The following is a 26374-nucleotide window of genomic DNA, read 5'->3' as shown; positions in this document are numbered from 1 at the left end:
CACCAGAAGAGGGCATCAGATCCCATTACAGATAGTTGTGAGCCACCATGTGGTTGCTGGGAATTGAACTCAGGACCTCTGGAAGAGCAGTAGGTGCTCTTAACCGCCGAGCCATCTCTCCAGCCCTGGAGATTTTGTTAAATCTGGTATTTTAATCAAGGGGAATTATGTCACATGTATTTTAACTTAATTTCATATTGCATTTGGTGGAGATTTGGTGGAGACTTTGGTAAAGATATCAAAGTCTATATAATTTATTTCTTTTTAGGTTTGCTTCTAACATGGCTCATGCAGCCCAGGCTGGCCTTGACTTTATGACGTAGCCAAGGATGACCTTAAACTTCTGAAGCTCCTGCTCCACCTCCTGAGTTCTGTCATTACAGTTTGGACCACCACAGCCAGCTTATGTGATGTTGATAATCAAACCCATGGCCTTGTACATGCCTGGCAAACACTCTCTCCGCTAAGCTACACACCCAATATTTATTATCCTGTAAGTAGCTACAGGGGCACAATGAAACTAGGAGTAGGTCCCCGAGGTGCATATTCACAGAGGAAACCAGCAAAAATGTTCACCGTCTCCTAGAGTAGACTCACAGTCAGCCTCTCCATCTTCTACTGAAGTGTGAGATGTGTTCCACTGTGTTCCTTATCAAAGTTTGCACATGAGCACCGATGACCCCGTCTTCTTTTCCTGTCACTTTATTGCACCCCCACGTTTAAACAGAAGCATTTATTTTGTAGGGATGGGAGGTCAAAGCTGTCTTCTACAGGGGTATCTTATCACAGTGGCTGCTCAGGACGCTGTGTGGTTAGCTGAAGTGCAGCGGGGAGAGAAATCCAGATTCTGGATTCCTTCCCATCATGGGGATAGACCTGCATAGTGCTTGCTGTACTTTTTTCTACACCGAAAATTTCTATAAACAGATGGTCCCAGTGAACCACAAAAGGTTTATAGAAGTTTTATGTAGAATAAGCCTTCTAAGTATTTATAAAGGTCTAATCCCATAATGAAATACTGCCCCAAAGATTATCCCTGATTCATCTACCGTATATTGAAACAAGCTGGCTTTAATATGCAAAGGGAGACTTTCTGTACAGATACCGATTCTACTATTTATTCCAATAGAGCTTTTACCACATACTTCCGGAGAAGTACAGAGGGTAACCATGTGTCATGACCACAAAAATAATCCACAATGAGAACACATGCAATCACGATTCAGTAAGAAACACACCCCGTCTACGGTTATAACGGTGGGTTAGTACACGTATGTTAAATGAATCATTTTTATGTGAACAATCCAATGAGACTGAACCTTAATTAAAGGGTGGATCAGAAATGAAAACTGAAGACATAGTGGCTGCCCTTCTTTCTCAGACTTGTTTCCCCCTTAATCATTGGGGCTATATGATATAATTCCATTCCTCTTTCTTCCCCATGAAAATGTTGGTAGAAACAGCCTGTTATTTTTTTTTCTTTCCCTTTCCTTTTTAAATCAGACCATGACACTAAATTTACAGAATCATATCCTGATTGTACTCATGTGTGTGTGTGCATGCATGCATGCATGTGACTGTGTGTTTATATGTGCATGTGCTCATGTGTACGAATTTATATGTGCATGTGTGCATGCATATATGTGTGCTTGTGTGTGTTCATATTGCATGCATTTATGTGTGTGCTTATGTGTGTGTGTTCATAAATCTATGCTTGTATGTGTATACATGAATAAGTGTGTGTGTGTGTGTGTGTGTGTGTGTATGATCTTTGTATGAAGACAAATGCATTAAAAGAAACTGTTAGGAAGTGCATGGGTTCTGCTACCTACAATAATCCAGTTCTTTTATATTTAGTTTAATCTTTACAATCCTATTAGCTTTTATCTTTCTCAGGTACAATATGAAGAAAATATACCTCAGAGAGGACATACATTTTAACCAAAATCATCTAATGAATTCTACACTGCCAAGAAAGTGTGATCAATAATACCAAACAATTTATTTTGATTTTATGACTATAATTTACCTCTTGGTGTTGAGATTTTAAGTCTGTCTTGCTATCATACAAATATTTATTTATTCTTTCCTATGGATGAGACCCTGCCTTATTTCTCAGGGTATAATCTAGCTTTAGTTATACAGTTGAGTCACATGTGCCTGGGGAGGAAAAGCTTCCCGTAGTCGGCAGTGTGGTGCACATTGGAAAGGACAATCTTGTTCTGGGACAGACTTGGGTTGTTTCTAACATGGTGCCACAGGGACAACATTGACCCAGAAAGAAGAAAGAAAAGAAACTTGGATTTGGGTCTCTGTTCTACCTGTTCCAGAGGGACTTAATTTAAGTGTCTCAGTGTCTCAGGGCCTTTGCTTCTCACTTGAGACTGAGGCTTACTTAAGGACACTTCACATACTGTTGCTTTAAATGTACTTCAGGACAAATATTATTTAAACTAATGATTGAGATATCAAAATGACGTGCTTGATATCACTGTGTGCACTGATGAATATTTATCGCTAATAAATCACACAGATTGCCATTTCTGTTAACTGTAATGTTGGGGACTCTTGTTGAGATCTTCATTCCTTTAACTTGAAAAATGCCATCCAACGAAAATTTACAATTTTTGAAGAGCATTTGCACTAACGTCTCTTTAATGTCAAAAAGAGGACTAAAATTGTTTTTTTTAAAGATAAATCTGAAAAGCTGAATGAAAAGTGATGCCCAAATTATAATTGCTAACAAGACTGTTCACTGTCTACTCACAAATTTGTTAGATGAAATATAGTCCCTGGAAATAACACTTTCTCTTTTGTTTTTTTTTTCACTATAGAAAATGTCTTATAGCTGCAAATAACACTCGTGTGATCTAGCCTATTATATAATGTTATTTGTGTACATACGTGGACAGAAACCCAGTAACATGCTTATATGCTGAGTATCCATATGGTTATCCTATATGTTCTACTTCATAAGGCAACACTGGCAAGGATCTATGAGTGGTAACTTCATTTCTGTTTACTATGTTCCTGTTACTTCTAAACTGTGCATCTGGAGGCTGGCATTTTAAACATCTCTGGAATAAGGGGGTACCTTATAATCAGCATTGTGTCAGAATAAAAAGACCTAGGAAAAAATCGTCCGTCTAGGTAGTGTCTTCTGAAATATCAGCATGTCTTCAAATCAATAATATCTAAATATGAGTCATAAATAATATATCAAAGTGAATCTGCCTATTGCAAAAAGTATTTCCTCCCCAAATGTGTAATTGTCATTTTCAGTCAACTATCAAAAAAAAAAAAAAAAAAAAAAATCAAAGGTAGAAGAAAAGCTGAGTTTACCCAATCACAGAAGAGAAGCGTATGTAGTCTTGGCTGTTTCTAGGCACCTAAGCCCTTAGGTCTCAGTTATCAGATTTCCTCACCCCTGACTAAGACAACACGTGAAAACTCATCAAACACATAAGCAGGGAGTTTAGGAAGCATCAATGTCACCAAATTAGTATGTTTTTGTCGCTTTCTTTCTCTCTTAGTTGGTTGTTAGGTTTTATGAGCAAAACACATTAAGAAATGACACTTTTTATCTGAAAAGCATTCAGCTGAAATTTGACTTCTCTGGGCAGGTCTAAAAGATCCAGGCCACAGTGCCTCCCGTCGCCACTTGGTTCTCACCTACGTTTCAGGAGACCACTAAAGTCAAGTTCCCCTGCATCCTCTTGACCTTCTCCACTGTCATTAACAAAAGAAAAGGGTTTAATGCAGACACAGAGACGAGTTCCCCCCAGAGAACACTCCACATGGGGTGTATATGCAATCTCGGACCAGCACACAAGGCCTTAAATCAACACAAACTATTCCTTTTCACACAAGTGGCATTGCACGTTTTCTGGAGTACGCACTTGTGGAAAAGAGGACACCAGGAGCTTGTGTTAACTGCATGGTTGTAGAATGCACAGTGTCTATTGCATATATATATATATATATATAATGAAACTGCTTGGATTTGTGTTAAAAACCAGGTAACACAAATGCACGGAAGCCAAGCAACGCAAAGTACTTTGTTTTTGCAAGTTGGGAGCTCTGGAAAGAAAGCCGTGTAAAAAGCAAAGGACTTCAGCTGATCTCTGTCATCCCTGGTGGGCAGAGATTGGCTAGGAGGAGGAAGTGTTGCTTGTCACACATAAGGGCGTAGCTTTATATTTAAAGGTATCCTCTAGGCCCGTGAATAGATGAATCAGATAAGAGATACCAGCAGAGCTTACAAACTGTAGCGCTTTCTAGAGGATGCATTTCTTTCTGCTTTCAAGGGACTGCTGCTCTGTACAGCACGGTCATTTGGTTTTCTCTCTAGCACCTTTTAAAATGAAGTTTTCCAAAAAAAAAAAAAAAGTTCTCTCGAGTTGCTAATGAACTCTTTCTCGTAGGAACGGCCTAAGGCACTTTCCTATGAAGAAATGCATCTCAAATCAGGCATGCAGCCGCTGTCTTGACTTTGTAAGAAACCACAGTGCTGGGGTTTTTTGAACGGTACTACGCACTTACTTACATGTTTAATTTTTTTATGAAGATTTTGTTTCCTGCTCTTTACAGATGTTAGTTGTAGTTTCTAAGAGTCTGTGGGGTTAAAAACAGTGTGTCTAACATGTCTCAAAAAATTAAACCCAACTAATGTGTTTTCAAATTTTCTGCTAGCAGGTGGCTGAGGACTTTTTGAAGTAGACACATTTCTATGATTTCAAAGCACAAAACAGTAGCTCCCTCTCTTAAGACACACCTGCATGTGCCATAAGCAGGTTTGGAACAGTTTATTGCTTATTACAAAGCATTAGGGGAAGATGGTAGGGACGGAAGCGAGAGGATTTAAAAGTTTGAGGATTTTTTTTTCCAAGTTAAAAAATATCAATTGGTCAGGTAATATATACTATTTTTCAAAAGTCACCAAACATTGTATTTCTGGATATTTTAGGCAGGAAGTATGTCTTTTTAATCAGACAAGATCATTGCTTTATGATAAAGAAATCACATATTTTATTTTCTAGGACAACTTGTCTTATTCAACAAAAGGGTATGCAGAGTCAGTTTTAAGATGAATAAAACATCTGTCTTCATTCAAAAAAAATGTGTATTTTGGCATCATCAAGCACAGACAATAACATAATGATGAGAAACGGTTGCATTTCTCAGAGGCTAGCAAAAAGAATTATTTTTCTTTCTTGACCTCCTGAGTTTTCAATCTTGGTAGTTGGAAAAATGAATTCAGTGGGTATCTAAATCATTCCTGTTTTCGGTGTCCTTAACACCAGCAGACCTAGCATTTAGTTGTTTCAGATAATCCAACAGTCTACGGTACTAACTTTACTAAGTAGCTTCTTAATTTTAATTGGGGTAGTGCACCCAGTTTCATGTCTCCATACTTGATGAATAGAAATAGAAATAGACGTTTTCCCGCTCTGGCTTTGCTGGTGCTGAATAAAGTGTTTCTTTCTGTGTCCCTTTCCACCCTTTGATGGCAAACAAGGCGATGAAGAGTGAAGTCACTGCTCGGCAGGTGGATAATCTGAGACAACCATGAGGACTATAAAACGGAGTCATCACTCTAACAAGAATTCCCCAAGAAATTCTCTATATAAGGTTGGATGGGAATTAAACTTGTGGCTTTTGTAAAATAGCAACTTTTAAACACATGACACATTTGGCTGCTATGAAATGGACTTTTGGACTACGGCAGATGGGGGCAAAGTCTTCGGACTCTGTTATATGAGAGCTATCTGGATTCTCACAACGAGATTACCTTCTTTTGAAGGCAGATCTGATGTCAATGTTTGGAGTCGTCCCAGTAGATTCTTTGGAAAGAAAGAAAAGAATACGATGAGTGACAATTAGGAGGGCGATTTTGTATTCAGAGTGCCAAAAACTATGGAGATTTCTCCAGGCTGAAAAGCAAAAGGGGAAAGGAGATGCTGTCCTCCTAGGTGGCTGAGCTCCCGGGACATCACCATCACTTGTCCTCTGTATTAGAGCCAACAGGGAGACTTCAGAGGCAACTTGGCATTCTGACTGTCTGCCTGCTACTTCAGTTAGAACCTTTAAAGTTCATCAACTTGATCTTTCCTGATAGAGATTTTTGATCTATCATGGAGGAAAGTCTAAATATCGGAATTCTGAAAAACTTTCTCAGGAGACTCTTAGACATGCCTGGCTGGGGTGATGCAGCCCTGTTGGATACTAGAGGTCCTTAGAGTGAGGGACCCATGATTATTTTGTATCTGCTTGACATCTGACATCTTCATGGCCTTTCTAGGTCATCAGCATAGCTTTCCTTCCTTCTTCCCTCCCTTCGCTCCTTCTTTCTTTCCCTCCCTTTGTTTCTTTTCTTTCTGTTCCTCCCTCTACCTCCCTTTCTTTCTTTTCCTTCCTCCCTTCTCCTCTTCCTCCCTGTCTCCCTCCTTCCATCCTTCTTCCCTTCCTTCGCTTCCCTCCCTCCCTCCCTCCCTCCCTCTGTCCCTCCCTCCCTCCCTCCTTTCTTCTTTCCTTCCTTCCTTCATTCTCATCTTTTTACAGACAGTTTTATTCTATAGCTCTATCTGGTCCAGAACTTACTCTATAAATCAGGCTGGCTTCAAACTTGCAGTAGTCTTCCCGACCCTCTCTTGAGTGGTCCAGGCATGTTTTACACCCAGCTTATCTACATAATTTCCTGGAAAAGCCCATCCTAATGTGAGTACAAAGTTCACCTCCTCATACTTTTTAATCTGAGTAGTGTATGACTGCAGGAAAGGGATGTTTCTCCTTCTGTGTGGCTGCCCTCTGCTCTGTGCACTGAGCCATGATGACTTCCATTACCCACACACTCACGTAGGATAGGGTGTGGTTTCTGAAGTCTTCATAATCCTTGTTACCCTGTTCTACAGGGATCCAACTTGAAGTGTAATACTCATAACTAATGACATCACTGCAAATGTGGAACAAACAGTAGGTTCTCTAGAAAAGAATTGCTTCTTAAAACTCAATTCCTTTCATGTAAAGAACCCCTTTAAAAAAACACCTGCTTTGTTTCCTTTGTGTGGCCATACCACACTTGGATGAACTCATCCTAAATACATGATTGTTGCTAGCAGGTTGATTTTCTGTTTCAACATTTATAAAAGGGGAGGTCTCGTTCAACCTCAATGCACCCTAATATGTATTCATATTGTGTTTTCTTTGGGCAGTACACAGAACTCATGGGCTGAGAATTTCTGTTATGTGACATTAGTTACTATAAGAGAATATTTCTAGCTGATATCCTGGCATCCTTGTATAGACTTATCACCAAACCTCAGTGGGAAAGGGGTCCATGCAACAGATAGAAATCACTAGAAAACCAGTATCACTCTTCTCTGGGGGACTGGATAAAAGTTATTAGCAAGAGACACTACTGCTTCATTGGGCTTACTAAATTCACCAAAATCAGAAAACCACAATCTTAAATGCAAACTAAACAAAGCACAGCCAAATCTCAGAGCATTACAGAAATCTTTTCCTCATCCCTTCCCACCTTGTAAAAAGTCCCATTTATCCTGGAAACATGGCTCTCTTACCATGTACTTCAAGATCAAATGAACAGCTGTCAAATTTATCCTTGTAGGTGACCTCACACCTGTAATTTCCTGCATAGTTCTCTTTGGCTTTGATGATCTGCATCTCGAATGTGTATATCTGCAACAAAAAGCATCCAAACAAACTTGGACTGACTGTGATGGCTGAGAGAGATGCTCACCCACCTTAACAAAATTCTCAGTATTGGTATAAAGATGGGACTAGATCTATATCTAAGACATGGGTCTCAGTCTAGAAGGGTGGATGTGTCTCATAGCTTCTAGACACAGCAAGACAGTTGCAACAGGGCGTAGACACAGGACTGAAATCTCTTAAAACTAAACTTGGGTCATGTAGCTATTCCCTCCCCTCCCTCTTGGACCTGATCGTTGCCATTTTGAATCAGGGGAGCTGTGAATCATCAGCACTGGCCAATCACAAAATGAAGCCTTCTTAACATTCTTTGTCTTTGATGTCAACATCTGATATGTGGGGTGAATAGAAATATATTCCCTAGGGAAAAAAATCATGCCGGAGCCTGGACTATCTTTCTACCCCAACAGAAGGGATAAGCCAGGGGTTCAGGACCCTACCCGAGTTTGTCTCTCAAAGGTCTCTTTCAGCTGCAGGTGCTTCCCGGCTTTGCTGGCCAGATCCATCCATTTCCCCTTGAACCATTTGATAGTGGGTTTTCTAAGAAGATCTTCAGCCTTAACTTTGGCTATAAAGGTGATGTTTGCACCTAGAAAAAGCACAAAGGATTTGATCTGGGATTTAGAAACTGCTGTTTGTCTTGCTTTCAGCCGAGAGCAGTTCTGCTCTGTATAGCGCAGGGTTTACATGTTTACAATGGCAAGATGGGTCGTCACGCTTTGTGGTAAGTATCCTTGAAGTTTCAGGAAAGTCTATCTGATTTGCTTTAGAAACTTGTGTGTGTGTGTGTGTGTGTGTGTGTGTGTGTATGCATATATATGCATGTATGTCTATATTTTTACTAAGTAATATATTATGTAAAATAATATATATATATATATATATATATATATATATATATATATACTCAGTAATATACACTAGTATATATAATCTCACTGAGAATTGAACGCTGAAGCTTCTGCATACTAGACAACTGCTCTACTACTGAGCCATATCTCCGGTCCACTTGAAAAGTTTGAGGCAGAAAAGAAGGAATGAAGAAATGGGTGGATTTGCATTTATGTGGAATAAAAAACAGAAGAAATGCATGTCTGTAAAATTCAAGATGATGGGATGACTGCTATCACAGGGTTATGACTGAGGCAATCCATCTCTTTGAGGAGACTTGAGGTGACCATGGAGTCAGTGATGAGGTTCTGGGGACATCACAAGCACCTTGGCCAGGATTTCAGTTTCTTGTAAGAACACACAAGGAGTCAACATTTCTGCTTGCATACTAGGCCTGAAAGAAGAAACTCGCGGATATAGTGAGTTATATACTCATTTGTCCAATATCTGGTTGGTATCCAAGTCTGATTCTGAGCATCAGAGTTTGCCAAATTAAAATCCGGAAGCTTTTTGGTTCTCCCCTATCTCTGCTCTCTGTTAATGTCCCTCACAGCAGGTGGCTTTTGTGGCTATCTGTTTGGTTAAATCCTCTGGGTCTGTTCCTGTCTTTAGGCTACAATGGATGTGGATTCACATGGTATACTGTCTCTGGGACAATCAGATGGTATGTTATAGGTAATGGATGTTTTTGAATAAAAATTTCTGCATCTGTAACATCTGTCTGGCCAGCTGCCCTTGAGTCTCACTGCCTTGCTCATCTAGCATGTACAGAGTTGTGGGCACCCTGAGCACCTTCTGGGGTGAGTGCTGTCATGGTGACAGCAGACACCAGTCTTCAGAGCTTCAGAAGCAAGGCTCACTGGCTATTCTCGGGTTACACAAGAAGAGACCGAGGTGTCATGGGGCCAAATGCTCTGTGCTACTAGCAAGAAACAGAACCAACATTTTAGACCCAAACTAGTTGGCCCTCGGGTCCAGACATTGAGCTCCTGTGTGCTAAAAAATTACTAGGACAACTATCATCGATCTTCTGGGATTATAAAAATCGAGGCATAGGATTTGTGTAAGATAGACCATTGCTAAGTCATAACCAAGACTAATGATGCGACAGTGGGCGTGGGCCTCAGAAATGTTAGGCTGATCAAAAGACTCCCAAGGCAGCAGGCTGAGTGGTACAGAATTAGTCTGTGTGTATAAAATAAACAGGGTAGATTTTCCGTGAGGGTGGGGAGATGAGGATTAGGGGATGGGGTAGGGGCAGTGGAGTAGAGGGATACTAGATCTTCTGGGGTAATCAAATATTTTGGAACAGCATGGCTGTGATGAATGTTCCCATGGCTCCTGACATCTCCTGTTGAAATGACTTGCTTTGTGGTCTGTGGAAACGAGGAGGATTCCCTCCTGGCCGATACTCACCAACTTTCACCGATCCGGTTTGAGGTTTCTCAACAAACAGGGTGGACAGCTGGGAGTTGGCATTCTGTTTGTCCTGCTCCTCCCCGCCAGCAGGTGACTCACCAAGAGACCATTCTGGAAGTGGACAGGAAGACGTGGGTCATTTCAGGGCCAGGGTCTCTTCAGGCTCACTTACCTGTGTCTGCTGTTCTCCTCCGTGCAGAGGTTTGGTCTTGCTCAATCAACCTAGATAAAATGACAGCGTTCCCTTGTCCCCGCCAACCACCAGTAAAGAGGGACAGATCCTCATCCTTACAGGGATGGGTCTTCCATGGGCAGACAAAGGACCATTTTTCTAATTCCTGGAATCGCAAAGCTTGTCAAGTAAGTTGTTCGCTGTCCTTGGGATTCTCACTGCTCCCAGTTATCTAGACAGTGGCAGTGAAATCCACACAGCAACTGAGGTGTCGTTCCTGATGGTTGACTCTAAGGCCAAATCCACACAGCAGAATCCAGTGAAACCAAAGAGTGGGGGTCACTTTAAAGGTAAACCGCCCAGCACAGGTCCGAGAACTTGGCCTCCTACGTCTAGGTCCCTTCTTGTGCTGGGTGGGAAATTACACAGAGGTAAGTTACAGCCTCATGACCTGCAGGTACAGATGTGAAGAACAGTAGGATTGTCCTGCAAGGAAGAAAAACCAAAACCCACCCCCCCCCAAAAAAAAAACCACAAAAAATCGAGAGAGGAGAAGAAACGGATCAGAGCTTCTCTGTAAAGAGAGACAAGCTGAAAGAGAAGCTCATGTACTTTCTAGTCTGCAAGTTGACACAGGTCAGCAGTTTACCCCGGTGAGGGCTTGTGGGGAGGGTCGCAGGGGACCGTGGGGATGTTCCCTCTTGGAGCCAAGGGCAGGCAGAGTTTGGTGGTTGGCACTTGATAACTGGGGGGAAATGCATGGGTCAAACAACTCGGTACTTGTTCACGTTTCATGAAAAGAAGGGAGGTGCACATTTATTCGTTTTAGCTTTAGGCTGTCAGCCATGCTCACGGCTCAGGATTCTTATCCACAATGAGGTTAAGCCAAGTAGTCGCTTGAGCACACGTTCTTAATTCCTGAGTTAAGGTTAAAGCCGTGTGCTGTGTCTGCGATGTTAATACCAAGAGTGAGTGGTGGTGCTCTGTGTAAGGGATAGGAAGACAAGAATTTTTCTTGGTGTGCTCACTTCTCCATGTGCAGTTCTTGTGCCATGGACTGGCTCTTAAGCAGCCAGTGATGGGACCAGGACAGAAGTTATTGAATGAATGAATGAATGAATGAATGAATGAATGGTCAAATAACTTTAAGATCATAGTTACAGCCCACAGCGTGCATTTGAAAATGTTTCTAATGGTTATACTTACAATTCTACACGGATGTAAAGTATCTCACATACCAGGAGTGGAGACCGACCTCTGGCTATTTGTTAAGTATTAAAAACGACGTTATGGTGTATCAAATACGTCTGTGGTATAGGCGACTGGATTCTTGAATATGTGCATTGTATCATGCAAAGTTAATGGTCTCTCAACACATTAGTTTTCTTCTATGGGTAAAAATGGAACGAAAGGTTGCTGTAAATGCTACAAACTGAATGAAACAGGGATTAGAATCAATACAGCCCCAGGAGAGAATCATTAGTGCTTGTGTAAGCTTGAGGGATGAATGCCTCGAGATGTGCTCACCTGAATCTTTTCTCTCCAGGGCCCGACTACCCAAACCTGAAAGGAAAGGATGATTTGGAGGATGCAGGAGAGTGGAGGGAGGAGGGAAGTGGGGCGGCTACAACCTTCTCGGGGCACCCCTAAACCCTATCTCTTTTGGTTATAGAGGAAGAAAACTACAAATTGGTTTGAGTGGAAAAGAACTCTGTTAGGAATCTGCCCTCTTTAAGAGCATTAATACAATTAAAAAATATAAATAAGGGGGATATATAGATTAATATGGATGATAAACATTTTCATGCCTAAAATAATCATATCCAAAGTTTTCCCTTTCTTTCTTTCTTTCTTTCTTTCTTTCTTTCTTTCTTTCTTTCTTTCTTTCTTTCTTTCCTTTCTTCCTTTTCTTCCTTCCTTCATTCCCTCCCTTCTTATGACAGTGTAACCATGTGACTCAAGCTGGTCTTGAACTCACTCTGTAGCCCCTGCGGGTCTGGCCTTGAGGTCTTCCTGACTCGGTCTCCCCCAGTACTGGGATTATGGGGATGCACCAACACACCTGACTATAAAATCTTCCTTTTTAGGAGTTTATCATAGAAATCACCATTAAATCCAATGTTTCCCCTCTTACTCTCCTGACTCTTTGCTTCAAAAGTTGGCCAATGAATTAAAGAGCTCAAAGTTGGGCCAGGGAGTCATTCTAACCTGGAGGCAGGGCGCTTGGTGGAGAGGCCTCATCTTCCTCTGAAACAAGAAACAGGAGGAAAAAGTCAAGGAAGAAAGAACTTCATCCAAGTAACCTGGGGAAGAGGAGTCTGGAAAAGAAGAGAGACACTACACAGAGCATTTTCAACGGCCGAGTGAGCCATAGGAGACCTCGTACCTGCAGGTAACCTTTGAGAACATGGACAAAAACCAAACAGAAGGAGAATATTAAAAAAGGGTGTGAGAGTAGAATAGTTCAAATGAAAACATAGATTTAAAAAAAATGAAACTATTCCAGATTTCTTGTGACTGTAAATCAGTGGAAAAATAGTGGAGGGGGTTTCCGAGTCTTTTTAATTTCATAGCTGAAATTAATAGCAGATGTTATTCATATATCATATTCATCTAGATCCTGACACACAGCTTTTAGGGACTATTTGAGAGTTGTTTCCACCCAGCGAACCCCAGAGTTTCCTGTTGGTATTAGGAAAAAGCCAAAATTCAAGTTGATGAATAAAAATTAATCAGTTTTGTTAAGTTCAGTGATAATCATCTTCATAACTTTACAGCTATTTCCCCCAAGATTGTATTGGTTCTTCCAAGCACTATATGATTCAAAAATTACTCATGCAAATTTCTAAATTTCAAAATATGTCATTAAATTCTGAGAGGCACTCTGAAGTGTGCCCCTTCCTGACATACCTGTGTAGCAACACACATACTTTACATGATTGAAGAGGCAGTGGTAGTATTGGAAACTATGACCCTTCCTTCCCAAAGCATGCAGGCGGAGGTTTGAATAAATAATACACATTGTAAACTTTTCCAAATAGGACCTTAGATGACCTCATGCATAGTATACAAAGATTCATGTGCATAGAATGTTTACTACAGTTTAAAAATTACCCATGAGGTAGGCTTTTGTATGATCTACTTGAATATTTATAACAAATACGATGCTAGTGACTTTACTTTCAACCAGGGATAAATCTTACCATTTCTTTAAACAAGATATTATTAACACAAGGCACAGAGACACCCTAGTGTTTATGACTTCAAGATTCAGGAGGAGATTCACCTGGGTATAAAGCTTGAGCTTGTTCAGTGGAAGATGTTAGTGATCGAAGAAGGTTGGAAAAATGCTGGACCAAGTGTTTATCTCTTACTGTATTGGTTTTTTGCATGTTTACTGGCACACATGTGAGTGTGAGTCGGTGAGTTCAGGTGCACCAGGAGTAGACGTGACACAATGTACTTCTTAAGCTCCTTTTCCTCTGGAATTCTTGTCTCCTGGAATATTCAATAACATTCCAAAATCTGCACATCTACAGCTACTTCTGAACTATAAAGGGAGAGCTGGCTTGGAAATCACGAGTCATAAACTGGAAATCCTCCTGCCTCAGCCTCCTGAGAGCTGGGATCACTAATCCTCAACCCTATGATAGACTTCAAATGTTGAAAATCTAACCTTAAACTTTCGAATGCTGGTCTGCTTGAGTTCAAATTGAATTGGGTGAAAGAGAAAACTTTAACTTTTCATATCTACCATTAAAGGTAGGTTCTGTTGCTAGGAAGACACTTTGTGAATCTTTTAGATTCTGTGACATTCAATGCCATTTATACAAGATAGAATCTTAAAAAAAAATTTTTTTAAAGGCAAAGGAAACAGTGTAATATGGAAGTCACACTACCCTCCTCTCTCCTTAAAAGTGACTATGATCTTTATGAAAAATTCTAACATTTCCTGTTGGGTTTACTGAAATACAACACATTTGAAGGCAGAGTCTGCAGGCAACAGGCTGTGTTCCCCAGCTGCACATATGGGCAATTTAACAAAGCAGACAGTTGTAGAGTCATGACAATGCTGGCTAATCAACTGAAGTTTCCTGGGAAGAGGTCAGAGAGAAAGGATCCAGCCATGCTCACAACCTAGGATCTCAGTGAGGTGGACATGAGTTCTCTGGGTTGTATGTCAGCCCTGCTGTCAACATGGCTGTCACAGAGCCTATAAGACATCTTTTCAACCTTTCGGGCTTTGCTGCACATACAATTTTTTTTTCTACCTGTCTGTCCCTGAGATCAAAGTGATCCACCTGCCTCTGCCTCCCAAGTGCAGGGATTGAAGGTGAGAGCCACTGTGCTGGGCTTCCTGTAGTTGATTTGAAATTGCCTGTTAATGTAAAAAGTAACTACTGTGGAGGCTTTAGAATGAAGACAGAAAGCACATAAAATATACATGGCCCATGACAACTAAATACTGACATAATATCTTATCCAATTTAGGCAGATTCTTGAATGCTTCAAGCAGGGCAGTCATGACCAGAATCACAACAGCAACAATAAAATATTGGAAGACAGCAATATCAACTAACATTAACTCATTATATTTTGAGTCATTTGATTAACTTATACTGTTAAAAACATCACATGCCTTTACATTTTGATGCTTACAAAAAATTAGTATTCATCTTATCATAAGTATGTGTATTTAACGAGGTTTCTTTTCCTCCAAACCTATTAAGTCAATGTTGTATTTTCTACTAGGTGTTTTAGACTTGGAAAATACAATGATGTTAATTTCTTAACAAAGTCCATTACCTTGAAGCAACAGCATTAGAACACATAGTAAAGGGGAAGGAAAAGTATGAGGCATTTCTGCAGATGATTTTGTTGACTGATACCTGTGATGGTTTGAATAGGAATGTTTGGTCCAGAGGAAGTAGCACTATTAGGAGGTATAGCCTTACTGGAGTAGGTGTGGCCTTGCTGGAGGAAGTGTGTCAGTGTGGGGGTGGGCTTTGAAGTCTCATATGCTCAAGCTACTCCCAATGTGGTACACAGTCTCCTTCTGCTGCCTGTGGATCAAGATGAAGAACTCTCGGCTCCTCCAGCACCATGTCTGCTTGCAAGCTGCCATGTTTTCCCACCATGATGATAATGGACTAGATCTCTGAAACTGCAAGCCAGACCTGATTAAATGTTTGCTTTTATAAGAGTTGCTGTGGTCATGGTGTTTCTTCACAGCAGTAAAATTGTTACTAAAACAATGTCTAAAGGTAAATTGCTTAAGTTTATGTACGCATGTGAGTAAAAAGCACCAGGGTATTGTTAAAAAGAAACCTAAATGAAGAAAATGAATTAATGGTTCTTTTTTAAAAATTGCATTCATCAGGAGAGCAGCTTAGAATATCTGCTGACTCATTTCCTCATGTGCCAGTCACACTCACTCCAAGAGGAGAGACTTCTGCTTAAGTTATGTGAGAGATTTATTTTTGACAGTCTATGTGGTAACATTAATCCCTGGGAAAGGTAAATACAATTTTTTTTTTTTTACATCAACTACAGAAAGCAAGTGTTTTTCTGGAAGAAAAACAAAAGGATCCGTAATTATTTTAACCAAGCTCGTTTTATATATGTGTGTGTCTGTCTGCGACTAACTCCTAATATGTTTGAAGAGGTTGGCAGATATAGGTAATACCCCAATTATAAGGTTAATGTCAAGACCAAACAACTCTCGTTGGCTACAAGAAAGTGAATTATTTCCCAGGAAATTTTGAAGTTTTCCCAGAATAATTCAGTCAAAAATAATCTTTTTAATGTTTTTTCTTTGTTTTCAATGTTATCTGTATGGATAGCATGCCTGAGCCTTGTGTAGGCAGCGCCTGTAGAGGACAGAAGAGGTTGTCATAGCCCCTTAGGATGGTGATTACAATGGTTCTGAGATGTCTCCTGGGTGCTGGTTGTCTAACTTGGGTATTCTTGGAAGATCAATCAGTACTCTTACCCACTGAGCCATCTCAAAATATTGTTAATATCTTAGAGCTTACTTATTGAATATCTTTTAACTGCTTAGAGGACAAGAGGAGAGAGTAATAAAAGTTAGCAGGTAAGCTCAGAACTAAATTCTGGGTGTGACCATGTTTAGAGCTTTGAGCAAGTTGTTCTATGTTACCCTCACTAACTGTAAATATGCAGCATGTCCTGCAAGTGAGAGATAAAACTATCCAGATCGCCTTCTGTTGGTATGGTCAGTTGGCAAGCCCGTGTGGGAATTCAATTGTTGATTCATTCTGCAAGCACTTATTAGAAGGCTGTCATGAGAGGTTCTGTGCCAGATGCTGGAGGGAACAGAGATGAGGAGACCAACGAGGTGTTAAGACACCGTGCCTGACCATCAGAAGGCAACGGGCTGGTTAGGAAAGGGGTCAGCCATTAATACGTGACTAACTGGAGGTGATCGTAAATGACAGGGGCAAGGGGTCCAAGAATAGACAAGAGGAAGAAGAATGCGAATGAGCCAGGTGGTCAGGGGTGAGCTGTCAAAGGACTGAAACCGGACAGTTTAAAGACAAATTTTAAAAAAGACTGAGAGTAGGAGGAAGTAAGCCGAGGAAGACATGCTAGTGAATGCTGGAGAGGAGTGTGCAGCCGGCAGTCCTATCTTCTTACTGCTCAGCATTTGCTTTGGAATCTCCCTGTCCTGGATGCAAATGGGTGGTAGAAAATAAAATACAAACCGGTTGCCTCGCTTCCTTATTTGAGCATCACTTTTTCATATGAAATCAACCTGCTTGCCAACGATAAAGAGTAACTCTTTTAAAAGAGAAACAAACCAGGTAGTTTATGAACCCGGTAAGTTCATAAACTCTAACATGGTAAGTAGTCACATCTTTAACTTTATCTTCTGTAAACATAAGAAGAAGCAGAAATGCTACAAAATTAAGAGATCCTGTCATCTGGCCTTATTCTCTTATTATACTTGTTTTCTGTAAGGAAGTGTCTGGTGGCTGCTTTTAGTTTATAAGAAAGGTTTTAAAGCATATAATAGGGTATGATGAGCTTTGCAGATTGGGGAGGTCAAGGCCAGGCTTTGTTTAAACCATGACGACTTGCCTTCTGGCATTACATCATCCGCTCTGTTGGTTCAGCCTTACAGGTCGGCCCAAGCAGCTTTCCAAATTTGGAAGCAGAGGTATACTCCGTTGGTCTTGCTGAGAATAATGTTACAATAACTTCAGCCAGGACGTTCAAATCTCCTTGAACACATATCATGGAAAGATTTCTAGGAGTTTGCACTGTCTGCATTCTGTAAGAAAATAGCCTTGGACTATGGTCACGTAGCCAGGATTAGCATCTGTGGGACTGTCCGTGGGCACTCCTGAAGGTCAGGACAGAGTGCAGTGTGCTAACACTGTGAGTCCATTTACAAGAGAATAAGTTCAAGCTTTCTGAGGAGAAGCAGTATACTGACAGAAAGGAAGGTGTTGCTAAGGTGTAGGAAACAGTAGCATAGAAATTAGGAGATGAAATACGACATAAAAGGAACAAATACATAAACAACGTGCTGTGTTCAGGAAAGAGAAGAATCTTATCACTATCAGAATTATTCCAAAATTTAAACCACATTCTTCATTATTCAAATAGATGTTAGCTCAGAAACAGTGATACAAACATAAAGGCAAAAGTGTCCATCAATTTCCAAGAAAACGTTTCTCCACAGGAGGCTATTACTCCTTAGCCTGAATAAGATGGCCCGCAATGACAATGACTTCAGCCACAGGGACTCACAGAAATACAGGTTGACAGCTATTTCTTTTCCAAAACTGTACTATCTCCACAAAGTGCAGAACGTGGGTCAACATCATACCAATCAGTGGGTTTTCAGTTCAGTAAGCAGTTGCATGTTGTCTATGTAGTGTTGAAATGTTGGTGTCTAAAGTCAGTGTACCTCCAGGAGAGTGCACTCAAGTGTCAGGAAGTCGTCACGACAGCTAGTGAAAGCTGAACTAGTCCACGTAGGACTCAAAGCCTGGCAAACCTTTCGGAAACATCTGGATAAATCAGCTGATTTTCCCAACCCAAACAAACCTGGGTCAAAAGGCTTTTCTCTGATGCTCAACTGGACCCAGAAATGACCAATTCACCAGCTCCTGCTCTGGCTTCTCCCTGACCGCTTTTGAATTGTTTTGTGGTGACCTTCCTTTGTTTGTGTGACAGCCTCACACCAAAATACCATTTGGTTATGCTGATTGGATCTTGCAAATGAGGAACTGAAATCCACACAGATGAAAGTTAATTTGAGGGAATGTCATGGGTCACATGACATCAGAAGGTCCCCTTCCTGTTCTGGCCTTGTTGAACTCAGACTAGCTCTCCCTCCCTCCAACTCACCTTTTGCTGGAGTGGTTCCCGCCTCTTTCTCTTTATTTGGTTCTGTGTGAAAAGTACAAGCACATCTTTAAAAGTGACTTACAGCACTTTATTGGGTGATGAGTGGAGGGAGAAGAAAATAAATGATTATGTTAATGATGCTACAAACTCATTAGGCTGAATATTAATTGGGAGTTTGGGGATTGTAGTTCAGACTCACTCTAACCTTTAATCAAAGCAGTTAATAGATGTGATTGTTTTAAATCTCTATACAAAACCATGCAATACATATTTTGTTAAAATACACTTAACCCAGGGCCAGGTGTGGTGGCTTTTAATCCCAGCATGAAGAAGCTAGAGGTAGAGGATCTCTGAGTTCAAGGACAGTCTGATCTACAGTTTCGAGCTTTAGGACAGCTCCTGTCTCAATAAAACAAACCCTCCCACCAAAGAAAGTAAGGAATAAAAGAAGGAAGAAAACCATGAAGAAAGAAAGAAAGAAAGAAAGAAAGAAAGAAAGAAAGAAAGAAAGAAAGAAAGAGAGGAATGAAGGAAGAAAAGAGCACATACACATATACCAGAACCATATTATATATCAGAAGAAAACTAATCCTCTGAGGATCACTTGTTTTAGAGGTCAGCCAGAGACATTTTAAGGAACATTGACCCATGTTACAAGGAGGTATAAAATAGTTGTGAGATGTTTGCAGTTTCAAAAATGTTCTTGTGGGCACACGGATCTTCTGGATTGAGTTGAGTGTCTATATATGTGTTATGAGGGCAGTGAGGTCAGACCTGGTCAGTCGACATCATCTCCATTGTATTTCTTTCTGTTCAGAATCACATTTGTTTAGAGATTAGAGGATAGTACGTGTAAGGTAATAATTGTTAGGGCTGGAGGGATGGCTCATCAGTTAAGGCCCTTACACATGAGGGCCTGCGCAGTTAAAAAAACTTACTGGTCAAATATGAGGAGCTGTGTTTAGATCTCAACATCTATGTCAGGTGGTCAACATTGCCTGTAACTCCATCCCTCTGCTGGCCTCTCCCGCACCCAGATACATGTGCATATACATTCACACAGATGCCCACATATAATTTATCTTAAAACATTAAAGTATCACGGTTTCCATAACAAGATATTTACTATGCTTTGATTTTTGTTTTTGTTTATGTTGTTGTTGGTGGTGGCTATGTATGTGTGTGTGTGTTTTATTTTAGGGAGTAGTTTACAATGATGAAGGGTAGATATGAGGGGACAGGGAGATGAGGGGGACTGGGGTACATGATGCGAAACTCACAAAGAATCAATTAAAGTTAAAATAAAATGGTAAAACAAAACAAAACGAACAAGCAAAAAAAAAAAAAAAAAAAAAAAAAAAAAAAAAAAAAAAAAAAAAAACCATTAAAGTAACTGTTGCAACCATAGCTGGGTATGGTGGTACACATTGTAATTCTATGGAACCAAAAGGATCACGAGTTCAAGACTAGCCTGAGATACAGGAGACCCTGCTTCAACCAAACAAACAAAAAACAAGATCAAACCAACCAACAATTAAATATCATTTCTAGCATGAGTTCTTTCCTCCATGTTTGTCTGTCTGTCTCCATAACTGGTGAGCCAGATCTCAATTATGGACCATCTCATTGGTGTTTGAGAGAAGGCTTTTTAGCCATAGTAGCCTAATATTGTATAATAAATATGAAATAGGGCAGAATAAAAGAGACATAATTTATAGTGCCTAGCATGACATCTGACCAGTGGGCAGAAGGGAAGGTTTATTTGTCATGGCCTCTAGGTTCTCAGTGTGCTTCGCAAAAGCCAAAGAAAGCTTTACATACAAGAAGTAAACAGCAAGGAAGGAGGAGACCCTAGGAGGAATGTTACAAGTCTCCAGTGGCTTCAAGATTGACATCTACAAACCGGAGCTTGTCCATTTGACCTCTTAGGGGCACTGAGCCCGGTTCATTCATTTGGAAATTCAGCATTATTCCTTACTGCTGAATGTTTCCAGTGAGGCTGGTATTTCTAGCTAGACAAAGAGGCTTCTGTGAGCAGCTTCACTCTCCAGACTGCCCTCTGAAAAGTTATCTCCAGGATGGAAAGGCTGCATTACCCTCTCATACATTTCTAGAAAAGAAGAAGAGGAGGAGGAGGAGGAGGAGAAAGAGGAGGAAGAGGGAGAAGAAGAAGAAGAAGAAGAAGAAGAAGAAGAAGAAGAAGAAGAAGAAGAAGAAGAAGAAGAAGAAGAAGAAGAAGAAGAAGAAGAAGAAGAAGAAAAGGAGGAAGAAAAAGAGGTGCAGTGGGGGAGGGGAACTAGAAATTGAAACCTTGTTTGGTTCTACTTTGACTTGGACAGAACTAGTCCTCAGTGGCCTCCTATGCCCTGGTTCCACACCACACTGTCACCCCAGGTAACCAGCATGGTACACTGAGAGGTAAGCATGTCCCTGTAGCCTCTGACTTTCCATTTGTTGTTCTGTAGGCTGGTTTTAGTTTTAAATTGTCTGCAAACCGACAATACAGGAAACTGTTATTTCTATTTAGAACTCCATGCTGTGTCTGGTACAGTGAGTCTCAGCTTTCAAATGTTTGGAAGAGTGTTCCGCCTCCTTCTCCGGGGCTGGGGTGCCACCTGGAGTTGTGCATGTGGCAAAGGCCCAGTGAGCGACTCACTAGATGGCTCTAAGGGGGAAGGGTGGTGAGAAGTAGATTTTTGCTGTTGTTCTTGTTGTATTTTTAATTTGCTTTTCTGGCCTGGCTGGCTGGCTTGTGGGACAGTGTACATGAATTTTGGTTTCATTCACCTTGGCAGGAGCAGGTGCAGCAGTGATTCCCAAGGTCCACACTGAGCTTTTAACCATCAGTTGGGCTCATCTTCCTCTTTGCTCCAGTCTCTATCCTATGACGTAACCCACAGATCTCCAACATGTAAGGCAGACTTTGTATGTTTCTGGCTGCATATAGCCCTACCAAGAATTTTGCTGGATACTTTAAATTGTTTTTCCCCCAATTCTGGTAGGCAAGAGAATACTACCAACTCAATAACTTGGATCTGAGGATATGCCACAGGGATCCTGAACCTTTCTGGAAACTTCCCGAACAGTGTCCAAAGGAGCCTGATGATGACATAGACCAAGTTGAGAAGCTGCTGAGCTTTGAGCTGAGACACATTGTCCATTGTCACAAGAAACATGGAGACTTTGCCTTTCGCTAAATCGGGGGCAGCTTCTCAGTGCTTTGCCTTAACCAATACGAAATGTGGAGCCAGCAGCAGCTTTTACGTACCGGAAGAACTTGGAAATGATCCCACAATACACAGGAAGTGCTGTTCAAATTGGGTTAATACACTGTGGATTATTTTTTGTTATCAACTGATCACACCCGTCACCATCCAGTGTCTCAGTAGAAAGTAGGTTAAAGCTCACAGCATCCACGGAGACCAAATCATGCTGGGATGGAGTTCAGCATCTGCAGCTCAAATACAGGAGGCGGTGGCTTAACTTACCTTCTGGGGGAGGGGCTGGGGCGGACACTTCATTTTCTAGAAATGAAAAGAATGACGGAAGTGTTAGGCTTACTTCTCATAAGTAAGGGGGCTCCGCTCTGGCGCCATCTTCCTGTGCTGGCTGCCAGAGGATCAGCCGTGGCCTTAGGAGGCCCAGGCACACTGCCTCGGAGAGCGCGCGTGGTGTGAGCCAACGACCCAAACAACCCGATATAGGTGAGGTAGTGGATGTCAGAGAGAGCAGAGGTGAGATGAAGATCCTGACCATGCTTAGTTATTCATTCATTACCGGAAGGGGCGGTACATGCCTCCAATCCTAGCCCCTTCCAGGTAAGAGACTGGAGAAGTGGAATTCATTGTCATTCCGGTCTATCCCCTGAGTTCCAGGACAATCAAGGCTCTTTAAAATGCTGTCTCAAATTGTGAAAACACAGAAAACCTCATCCAAGCCAGTGCCGACTGGGTATTTAATATTGCTAGACTTCTTGTCCCCGGTCCAGAATAATGCTCAGGCATTGATTTGATATTGGAGGGCCGCTGTCAGGACAAAATGAGACCAAGCAAATGGCAAACATTACTGTAGAGCTTTAAGTGAAGTCCCTTTAACAGGTCCCCTTACTTACTGACCTAGGTCTCTGCTCTTACAGTTATGTAGATTAGATTTCCTGAGGGGGCTCCTAACAGTGGGAGCAGGGGCCATCTTTGACGACCCCTTTCCGCCCCATCCAGCCTTAAGATGAGGGGGAGCCACCTATTCTTACTGCATGCTAAGGCTGGTTGATGTCACAGGAAGCCTGCCCATTTCTCAAAAGAAGAGGAGTGGATGGGGGGAGTGGTGCAGAAGGGAGGTGGAGGGAAGGACTGAGAGGAGAGGAGGGAGGGGAAGCTGCCTGGTAGTGATGGGGGGTGGAGAGAAGAGAGAGAGGGAGAGCGGCAGGGAGGGAGAAAAAGAAAGGGAGAGAGAGAAGGGGGAGAAAGAAAAAAGGGAGGGAGAGAAAGAGGGAGGGTGAGGGGAAGAAAGAGAAGGAGGGGGAGAGAGAAAGAGAAGGAGGGAGGGGGAAGAAAGGGGGGGGAGATATTTCCTTATAACAGCAGCAACAATGAAAAGGCACCAAGGTGACTCCAGCACAGTCTTTTTACACAAGGACACTTTCTGAAAGGTCATGCCAGCAAAGCCCTCAGTCCTCTGATTCTGTAGCTTCTCCTTCATTCCAAGGCAAAGCTTGGTCTCTGGGAAACAGAATTAAGCCCTCCTATGGTGGTTTCCTTAAGGATACATGCCTGGACTTCTACCTATACTTACCAAGCAGTGCTAAAGCTCAGGGTTGGGATTTTCCACGTGACTTTGTGTATGCCGTGTGCAAAGTGTGGAGTGGTACGGCCGTGCAGTCTGGTAAGAAACCTTCCATCAGAGCGCATACAATTCCCAAGGAGCTACAGGCACACCCCAGGGTGTAAGGGCATAAAGATGTCCCTGTGGGCTTCCCATAGGCACCCAGAACAGGGTGTTATTGGTTCTGTGTGAGTAAACCGGCTGCCTTAGTTCCAGAATAGGAAGAGACTGTTAGAGAAGGCAATCTCCTTTAAAAGCGTGCCTCCGCCTGATCACTAAATAAAACCCAAAGATAAGAAAGTTGCATTTTAGGCAGATAATGGGAACCCAGGAGCTTTCTGTTTGTCGGTGTCCCACATCTGTGTGGCTGTGGCAATGAACAGAATGTTAGCATACTCAGCATGGAATGAGATTAGACAAATGAGTGGATTATGCCGTGACAGAAATCAGAAAATGAGAAATGCAGCTATGTAGAGTGTAACAATGTCTTTTTAAAAATCATATTTTACACCCGATACAAGTTTCGATTTGTCTACTTACTCATCTGAATTTTTAAAATATTCTGGTGATCAGTAAGTACTTTACTATTTATTAATGAGGGAAATAGATAGATAGATAGATAGATAGATAGATAGATAGATAGATAGACAGATAGATCAGTAGATAGATGATTAGCTAGACAGACAGACAGATCAGTGGATGGATGGTTAGCTAGACAGATAAATAGGCGGGCAGGCAGATGGATAGATAGATAGATAGATAGATAGATAGATAGATAGATAGATAGATAAAGTGGATAGATGGATGGTTAGATACATAGATATCAAAGGAGAAAAAGTATATGACCTTATATGCTAGCAGAAGATAACATGGCAGGATGTGAGGTCATTCACAGAGTGAAACACTTATATCCCTTTAGGTGCCATGGGCAAGAATGCTTTCCTGTCTTCCCCGCATCAGGGGAAGTACCATTAATGCTGTTGTCCACTAGAAGAAGAAAGCCTCAGCCTTTTTATTTTCAGAGATCCGAGTGAAGAAATGGGGATCTGGTATTGACAGTTTGGCCCTGGGTGAGTTGTTGAGGCGCACGAATGGCTATCAGAGTACCAGTGTGAGAAGCCAGTTTCTCTGGCATGTTATCTTTTGGTCTGAGTGATGCCTACACCATGCCCAAGGGCCTCTTCCTGGCTCTTTCTGCAGACAGTGCTCTCTGTCTCCTGATGCTTCCTCCGCACAGCTGCAGAAGTTCTTTGTGGCATTGCTCTGTTCCATCCCATTATTCTGTCTGCAGAGATCTCTTACCCACTTGGTTAGGTCTTCCCTCTAAGGTCAACGATCAAGGCCAGTGTTGCTTTGCCCCTCCTTCCTCTTACTATGCTACCAGCCATTCTCTTCTGGAACTGTATTCTCTGTGCATCCTCTGACCTTCCTGCCACTGAAGGTCATTGTCTTGTTCTTTTCTCTAGATAGAACTAAATGGGAGCCTGACTTTGGACCTACCCTACTCCACAATTACTTGCCCAGGCTTGGCCCACCTTTATGGCTTCTTTCAAGGTCCTCTGAGTTATAACCTCCTTTTCTTTCCTATCTAAGCATTCTATATCATAATACACTATGTATCAATTATGATTTGGTTATTTTCCAGTAGTCTCGATATACTTATATCCTCCTTTCCCCCAATTAAATATTGACAGGGATAATTTCCTTTAACCTCCCTGGCATCTTGCTGTTTTGCTGGAAACACATTATATATATGTAACAGAAGAACGAAGAAAGGTTTCATGGGCGGTTCTATGCAAGCTATCGAACTGAATCAGGCTCCAAGCTTTATGACTGAGACAAGACATCTCACTATGTAGCTCTGGCTAGCATCAAACTTTTTGTGTAGCCCAGGCTAGTCTAGAACACATTACAAGACTGGCAAGATGGCTCAGTGATTAAGAGCACTGACTGCTCTTCCAGAGGTCCTGAGTTCAATTCCCAGCAACCACATGGAAGCTCACACCCATCTGTAATGGGATCTGATGCCCTCTTCTGGTGTGTCTGAAGACAGCGACAGTGCACTCATATAATAAAATAAATCTTAAAAACAAAAAAACAAAACAAAAGACCCCACACACATTGCAACTCTTCTGCCTCAGCTTTAGAAGTGCCGGGACTCCAAGCATGCATTACTGCACACAGCACAAGGCATATTTCCTAAGGTTTGTTTTGTTTTGTTTTAAGACCTGAGTGGTGCCTTGGGTGATTTTTTAGCCAAATAAATTAGAATCATCTTGGATGCTGAAAGCTGTAAACATGCCCTGAATATAAATTGTCCATTTCCATTGTGGCTGAAGGACCCAGGCGCTAAGCAGCAGGCCAAAATATAAAGACATAATGAGGATTTAAGAGCTTTAACTCAATTGCCTCAAGTCTGGTAGACACTATTTTAACAGCCAGGTGTAACCGATTGTCCAAGCTTTGAAATCATGGGCCTTTAATGCTAAGACATCTATCTGTATGGAAATAAAGTTGTATGGTGCCTTGGAAAGAAAATTTGCCCTCTGAAGGACACAAAAAGCCTATTCCTTTGCAATCCACAAGTAAACAGCAACAACTTACTGATACTTGTTGCATTTAGGACTAATTGAAATTGACATTTTTTTTTTTTTAAACTCTAGTAAGTTATTGCCTGCAATTATCCCCTTTCTGCCCACAAACTGAAACCCTGATCGACTGCACAGTTCATGACCGGAAGCTCGGCCCTGTACCCCCTAAAGCAGTTGTTCTCAACCTGTGGGGTCACAACCCTTTGGGGTTAAATGACTCTTTCACAGGGGTTGTCTAAGACCATCTGAAAACACAGATATTTGCAATTACCATTCATTACAGTTATGGAGCAGTAATGAAAGTAATTTTATGGTTCTGGGGTCACCACAACAGGAGGAACTGAATTGAAGGGTCACAGCATTAGGACGG

At 41.5% G+C, this 26374-nt stretch overlaps 1 protein-coding gene across 7 annotated transcripts in view; it reads right to left on the bottom strand.

Moving 5' to 3' along the window:
• The window catches only part of MYBPC1 (myosin binding protein C1), a 79653-nt gene that overhangs the window by 39988 nt on the left and 13291 nt on the right, over positions 1–26374 (bottom strand). For 4 of the 7 annotated variants that reach the window (XM_080936019.1, XM_080936015.1, XM_080936017.1 and 1 more), the window contains exons 2-10: positions 22081–22116; positions 18593–18634; positions 12422–12460; positions 11741–11776; positions 10039–10152; positions 8172–8320; positions 7581–7698; positions 5792–5843; positions 3673–3729 (exon numbers count right to left, since the gene is read on the bottom strand). In XM_080936019.1, coding sequence (XP_080792145.1) covers positions 3673–3729; positions 5792–5843; positions 7581–7698; positions 8172–8320; positions 10039–10152; positions 11741–11776; positions 12422–12460; positions 18593–18634; positions 22081–22116 — 643 coding nt within the window. The remainder of the gene's footprint in view (positions 1–3672; positions 3730–5791; positions 5844–7580; positions 7699–8171; positions 8321–10038; positions 10153–11740; positions 11777–12421; positions 12461–18592; positions 18635–22080; positions 22117–26374) is intronic. The other 3 variants (XM_080936014.1, XM_080936016.1, XM_080936018.1) reach the window with 3 other exon arrangements.

The sequence above is a fragment of the Micromys minutus genome, assembly GCF_963924665.1.
Source record: "Micromys minutus genome assembly, chromosome: 22".
Classification (NCBI taxonomy): domain Eukaryota; kingdom Metazoa; phylum Chordata; class Mammalia; order Rodentia; family Muridae; genus Micromys; species Micromys minutus.
The sequence above is the reverse complement of the archived record's forward strand: the minus strand, read 5'-3'. Positions and strand labels throughout refer to the sequence as shown.